This window comes from Halichoeres trimaculatus, unplaced genomic scaffold (assembly GCF_033239565.1).
Source record: "Halichoeres trimaculatus isolate MK-OKI-2021-1 unplaced genomic scaffold, fHalTri1.1 fHalTri1_scaffold_64, whole genome shotgun sequence".
Lineage (NCBI taxonomy): Eukaryota > Metazoa > Chordata > Actinopteri > Labriformes > Labridae > Halichoeres > Halichoeres trimaculatus.
In genome coordinates, this window is record NW_027437243.1 from 37930 (window position 1) to 44637 (window position 6708).

Sequence of the window (6708 nt, forward strand, 5' to 3'; positions counted from 1 at the left end):
CTTGAGGAACTGGGCAGAGTGTGTGTGCTTGAGGAACTGGGCAGTGTGTGTGTGCTTGAGGAACTGGGCAGAGTGTGTGTGCTTGTGGAACTGGGCAGTGTGTGTGTGCTTGAGGAACTGGGCAGTGTGTGTGTGCTTGAGGAACTGGGCAGAGTGTGTGTGCTTGTGGAACTGGTTCTGAGCTTTTATCCACAGTTTTCAGACTCAGTCAGTTTCTTCAGTTTGAAACGTTTTCCTCGGCCTTGGGAAAACTCTTCCACACGGCACTGAAGAGGCTGGAGTACACAGAGAGCGTGTAGCCACTTTACACGGGTCAGGGTGAACTGTTTCCCAGAGTACCAGCTGCTCAAACTGGGTGTAGCATCCCGATCTTCTGCTGCAGCAGGATCTACAGTGCCCAGACCTCTGGGGCTGAACCCTGGTTCTGTTTGCTGCTCTAGATCTGGATCATCTGCGGAGATCATGACTCTGGAGTCACATGACACACAATATCTTGTTGACAGCACACCATGCAAAAGAACACTCACCTGTTGGGAGTGAAAGTACACTCACAGGTTTCACAGGTTTGTCTGTCAGGTGTTTGTTATACGTCACCTCACTTCATTTCGTGTCTCCACTTCCCTCCTTTGTTTCTCTGTAGATGGACACCTTGGGACAGAAGCAGAAAGCAGCAGTAAAAGCTCCTTTGCAGTGTAACACACGTGAACCTGGCCGATGGACAGGAAATGAGCGCCTCAGTGTTGGCGAGGCAGCTACGATCAATCAGATAAAACCAGAGAGGAATGAAAAGAGAGGAGGAATGGCTTTGTAGCTGTCAGTTCACAGGCTTTAAATATGAAGGCTTACACTTCCATGGATACAACACCTGAGTTTGAGCTGTTTGAGCGTCTGTGGAAGAAAACTTTCAGGGAGCATCAGCAGCACACGTACACCGATCCAGACAACACGTTGCATGTCATACCTGCATTTACTGCAGCGATTGCATTCACTGGAACAGTCGTGGCCGTAAGCTCAAGTGGTTTGTGGTAACGCTGCACTGAAGCCCGCTCTGGTCCCAGCTCAGGACCCGACATTGCACCCACTTGATGAGTTTGAAAGAGCTCAACCGTCGTCGCTCAGTGTTTTTTTGATGCACTGATGCTCCGGTAGTGTTTTCCACGCTGGCTGACGGCTGTTGGTGCTGATAGTTTGGGCTTTTCCTGAAGCGGGCGGTATGGTGTTGTACTGCGGGTCCATCCCTGTGTTTTTCATCCACTCAGGAGCCTTTGAGGCAGGTGACAGCCAGTGGGAGACAAGATGCCGTACTTTGAGGCCTTTCCTCACAACATTTGATTTTCTTCAAATGAGAACTTACCTCAAATAGGCGCTGACAATGTTTCCTACATTGTGGTTTAGAGCGCCTGTGCTCGGGTTGTTCTTCTGTCTCTGTGTCAGGGACATCTGCTCTCACAAGTTTGACCTTTTCAGGTTGTTTGACTGTGTATCTTTGTCATTTTCAAATTGGCTGTGACTGGATCACTGCACTATATCATATTGGAGTGTTAAATCACACACTTCTTCTGTTTGATGCTTCTTGCTTTTTGTTGCTTTGCCTAATTTTAGCCCGCCACCACCCCCCCTCATCGGAGGACAAATAACTTTATTCCATGCTACGCTTTCAGACCGTCTCTTTTCCTCATCCAATCACTAAGTCCTATTTTGAAAGTATTTGTTTCCAGACTCATATTTATTAAGATGGAAATTTATCTCGTCAGATCACGACAGTCATCATTTATTTAGAACTATTTTAGAACTACCTATGATCATGTGTCCTATGATCTTTGAATAATTGATCATTTCTTAACATTGTATTTTAATTTATTTACATGTTATTTGATTGTGTGTGTGTCTCAGCACACACTGCAGCTTTCCTTCCAGTTTTTTTGTTGTTGTTGTTGGTTTTTTATTTTTGGCCCGCCACCACCCCCCCTCATCGGAGGACAAATAACTTTATTCTATATTTAAAGAACTATTTCAGAAAAGAGCTGAGTCTGGTCAAACTATTTTTTTATTCATTGTCCACATGATTTAATAGCTGTTTACATTAAACTAGATGAAATTTGTTTAGAAAAACACTGGCTGTAAAATTTTGATTTGGATGACACCTGAACAAGCTCTGTTCATCTATTTCAAATTAGATTAGCAGATTATTAGCTGAACTGATAATTGTGTTGGACACACACAACAATTAACTTTGATTTTTTCTCTGAACTTTTACCCTGCCACCACCCCCCCTCATCGGAGGACAAAGTACTTTGTTCTACATTAAAGACACTAGTTTGGAAGTTGTCAAACTAGTTGTTTTTAAAGTTTAAATGATTCCTAGAAAAAAAAATTGTGTGTGTCATCCAATCTTTAGCTTTTACCCTGCCACCACCCCCCCTCATCGGAGGACAAATAACTTTCTTCTACTTTAAAAGAACTATTCAGAGTCTAACTTTTTTTGCCTGTTTTTTTTTTTCTTGTTATCAGGATAATTATTGGGATTTTGGAGACTACTCTATTAAACGTAATTTAAACACTTTTTACTGGACAACACATTAGCTTTAACCATCTAATCAAGATATCAAGTAAAATGTTATAGGAAAAATAACTATAATTTTGTGTGTGATGTCCAACCTTTTACTTTTACCCTGCCACCACCCCCCCTCATCGGAGGACAAATAACTTTCTTCTACTTTAAAAGAACTATTTAGAGTCTGTCTTTTAAATTAACTATTTGTTTAATTAATTCATTTATTTTTTGTTATTGAGATGATAATTGTGATTAAAAAAGTGATAAAAAATAAACTAAAAACCTATTATTGGACAACACATAAGCTTTAACTATCTAATCAAGTATCATTTAATGAAATGTTTGAATTTAAAGGGTAATAAAATTTTGTGTTTGTTGTCCAACCTTTTACTTTTACCCTGCCACCACCCCCCCTCATCGGAGGACAAAGTACTTTCTTCTACTTTAAAAGAGCTATTTAGAGTCTGACTTTTAAATTAACTATTTGTTTAATTTATTCATTTATTTTTTTGTTATTGAGATGATAATTGTGATTAAAAAAGTGATAAAAAATAAATGAACTAAAAACCTATTATTGGACAACACATAAGCTTTAACTATCTAATCAAGTATCATTTAGTGAAATGTTTGAATTTTAAGGGTAATATAATTTTGTGTGTGTTGTCCAACCTTTTACTTTTACCCTGCCACCACCCCCCCTCATCGGAGGACATATAACTTTCTTCTACTTTAAAAGAACTATTTAGAGTCTGACTTTTTTTTTGCCTGATTTTTTTTCTTGTTCTTTGGATAATTATTTTAATTTTGGGAACTTTTTTGAACATCATTTAAATACCTTTTATTAGACAACACACAATCTTTAACTTATCCAATCAAGCATCATTTAATGAAATGTTTGAATTTTAAGGGTAATATAATTTTATGTGTGTGTGTGTGTGTGTGTGTGTGTGTGTGTGTGTGTGTGTGTGTGTGTGTGTGTGTGTGTGTGTGTGTGTGTGTGTGTGTGTGTGTGTGTGTTGTCCAACCTTTTACTTTTACCCTGCCACCACCCCCCCTCATCGGAGGACAAATAACTTTCTTCTACTTTATACCTACTTTAAAATAACTATTCTAGGGTTTTTTATGTTTTTATTTTTCTCTAATTTAAATGATTTTTGAAAGTAGTTTAACTGTTTAAATGTTTTGTGTGTTTTTAGTTTTTTTTTAATGAAGTGTGTGTGTGTGTGTGTGTGTGTGTGTGTGTACTAAATAATGCAAATACTTACCAAACACTTACCTCTTCTCCTTGGCTGAGTTCATCCTGGAGTCCTCACCCCGTCTTGCGGCTTATCTTCTCCTCCAGGTTTCTCTGCTTCTTCTGCAGCTTCATCCTCTTGGACTGTTGCTTCCGTAAGCGCATCTCCTTGTCGGCAGGATCAGGATCCTCTGAAAGAAACCAAATATTCAAGGTGACTTTTGAGTGAAGCTGAGAGATTGTCTCTTATTTGACAGATTTTTGATCAAATCAAATCTTTTTTTTTAAAAGAGAAATTTAAAAACAAGGTTTGAAAGTTGCTTTCTTACCCCTGGCCTGGATCTTGGCCTCCTTCTTCTCACTCCTGGTGATGTTCTTGAGGACCCGGTCCCTCTGGAGCTCCAGGAGGCGCAGTTTCAGTTTTGAAAACTGGCTCTCATTTTGAAGAGGTTGATGACTTTTCTCTTCCTCCTGTTCCCCAGAGTGTGCCTGTCCTCTACGTTTCTCCTCCTGCTCACGCAGCACCCTCCTTCTTCTTTCCCTTATCCACCTGCTCTCCGTCATCTCCCGCTTGTCCGCCCACACCGCATCTTTCCATTTCTCCTCTTCCTCCTCATATGGGCTTGGTTCCTCCTCGGTCTCTTCGTCCCCGTCACCTAGTTTCAGGACCACTAGCCACCCTGCCTCCTGCCACTGTCTCTGCTTTTCAAGTCTCACCCTTTTTTCCTCTTCCTCCAGCCTCAGTCTCTCCCTCTCAAGTCTGGCTCTTTTCTCCTCTTCCTCCTCATCTGTTGTGAATGTCTGTACCTCCGTCTCTGCGTCCTCGTCACGTATTTTCAGGACCACTAGCAACCCTGCCTCCTCCCACTGTCTCTGCTTTTCAAGTCTCACCCTTTTTTCCTCTTCCTCCAGCCTCAGTCTCTCCTTCTCAAGTCTGGCTCTTTTCTCCTCTTCCTCCAGCCTCAGTCTCTTCTTCTCAAGTCTCAGTCTTTTCTCCTTTTCCTCCTCATCTGGTCTGATTATCTGTACCTCCGGCTCTTCCTCCTCGTCATCTACTCTCAGGACCCGTGCCAACAGTCTCTCCTTCTCCTTCTCCTTCTCAAGTTTCACTCTTTTCTCTTCTTCCTCTAGCCTCAGTCTCTCCTTCTCTTCCTCTGCTCTAAGTCTCTTCTCCTCCTCCTGTCTTTCTCTCTGCCTCCTGGTCTTCTCCATAAGAGCCTTTCTCTCCTCTTCCTGCTTTTGTTTTTCTCTCTCCTCCCTCAATCTCAGTCTCAGTCTCTCCTTCTCCTCATTCTGGTTTGGTGGTCTCTCCTCTTCCTGCTCCTGTTTCAGTTTCCTATTCTTTTCCTGTTTTCGTCTCTCCCCCTGTCTCCAGCACTGCTCCGCCTCCTGTAACAGTCTTTCTAAATCCTCCTCCTCCTCTAGTCTCAGTTTCTCTTCCTCCTCCCGTTTTCTCTCCCTTCTCCTCCTTCTGTTCTCCATCATCTCTTGTCTTTCAATGACTTCCTTGTCCTGTCTCTGTCTCCTCTCCTCCTTCTCTTTTAATAACTCCTCTTTCAGTGTCAGTCTCTCCTCTTTCAGTGTCAGTCTCTCCTCCTTCTGTGTCAGTCTCTCCTCCTCCTCCTCCTCCCGTATCAATTTGTCCACTTGATCCTCTTGCATCTGTGTCTCCTCCTCATCCTGAATCAATCTCTCCTCCTCCTCTCGTATTAGTTTGTCCACTTGGTCCTCTTGCATCTGTGTCTCCTCCTCCTCACGAATCAGTTTCTCCTCCTCCTCTCGTATCAGTTTGTCCACTTCGTCCTCTTGCATCTGTTTCTTCTCCTCCTCCTGCTTGCGTTTTTCTATCTCCTCCTTCAGTCTCAGTCTCTCATTCTCCTCCTTCATTCTTAGTTTTTCATTCTCCTCCTCCTCTTTCAGTCTCTGTCTCTCCTCCTCTTCCTTCTTTAGTCTCAGTCTCCTCTCTCTTCTTCTTCTTCTCTCCATACTTACCTGTTTGTCTCTTTCCTCCTGCTCCAGTCTGAGTCTCTCCTCCTCCTCCTCTAATCTGACTCTCTCCTCCTCCTGCTCCAGTCTGAGCCTCTCCTCCTGCTCCAGTCTGAGCCTCTCCTCCTGCTCCAGTCTGAGCTTCTCCTCCTCCTCCTGCTCCAGTCTGAGTCTCTCCTCCTCCTCCTCCTCCAGTCTCAGTCTCTCATGCTCCTCCTCCTCCAGTCTGAGTCTCTCATGCTCCTGTCTCAGTCTCCTTTCTTTCCTTCTTCTCCTTCTCTCCATACTTACCTGTTTGTCTCTTTCCTCCTGCTCCAGTCTGAGCCTCTCCTCTTCCTCCTGCTCCAGTCTGAGCCTCTCCTCTTCCTCCTGCTCCAGTCTGAGCCTGTCCTCCTCCTCCAGTCTCAGTCTCCTTTCTTTCCTTCTTCTCCTTCTCTCCATACTTACCTGTTTGTCTCTTTCCTCCTGCTCCAGTCTGAGCCTCTCCTCTTCCTCCTGCTCCAGTCTGAGCCTCTCCTCTTCCTCCTGCTCCAGTCTGAGCCTGTCCTCCTCCTCCAGTCTCAGTCTCCTTTCTTTCCTTCTTCTCCTTCTCTCCATACTAACCTGTCTGTCTCTTTCCTCCTGCTCCAGTCTGAGTCTCTCGTCCTCCTCTAATCTGAGTCTCTCGTCCTCCTCTAATCTGAGTCTCTCGTCCTCCTCTAATCTGAGTCTCTCGTCCTCCTCTAATCTGAGTCTCTCGTCCTCCTCCTGCTCCAGTCTGAGTCTCTCCTCCTCCTCCTCCTGTCTCAGTCTCCTTTCTTTCCTTCTTCTCCTTCTCTCCATACTTACCTGTTTGTCTCTTTCCTCCTCCTCTAATCTGAGTCTCTCCTCCTGCTCCTCCTCCTGCTCCAATCTGAGTCTCTCCTTCTCCTCCTCCCCCTCCTCTAATCCGGCC

The 6708-nt window shown here is 43.8% G+C and overlaps 1 protein-coding gene across 1 annotated transcript; it reads right to left on the minus strand.

Annotated features, from left to right (window-relative positions):
• Nucleotides 1-3794: 3794 nt before the first annotated feature.
• LOC141786699 (uncharacterized) lies at nucleotides 3795-5916 on the minus strand. Its single transcript, XM_074665245.1, has 2 exons — nucleotides 4118-5916; nucleotides 3795-3979 (listed from the first exon to the last, which is right to left on the minus strand). The coding sequence occupies exons 1-2, from the start codon at nucleotides 5772-5774 to the stop codon at nucleotides 3864-3866; spliced, it is 1773 nt and encodes a 590-aa protein (XP_074521346.1). The 5' UTR covers nucleotides 5775-5916; the 3' UTR covers nucleotides 3795-3863.
• Between the last annotated feature and the right edge of the window lie 792 nt (nucleotides 5917-6708).

What these genes read in the sequence shown, in the direction of transcription:
- LOC141786699 (XM_074665245.1), bottom strand. Translation starts at nt 5,774, where the DNA reads ATGGAGAGAAGAAGAAGAAGAGAGAGGAGACTGAGACTAAAGAAGGAA. An exon ending in GGCCAAGATCCAGGCCAGGG is followed by an intron (nt 3,980 to 4,117) that starts GTAAGAAAGCAA and finishes GGTTTCTTTCAG; the next exon opens with AGGATCCTGATCCTGCCGAC.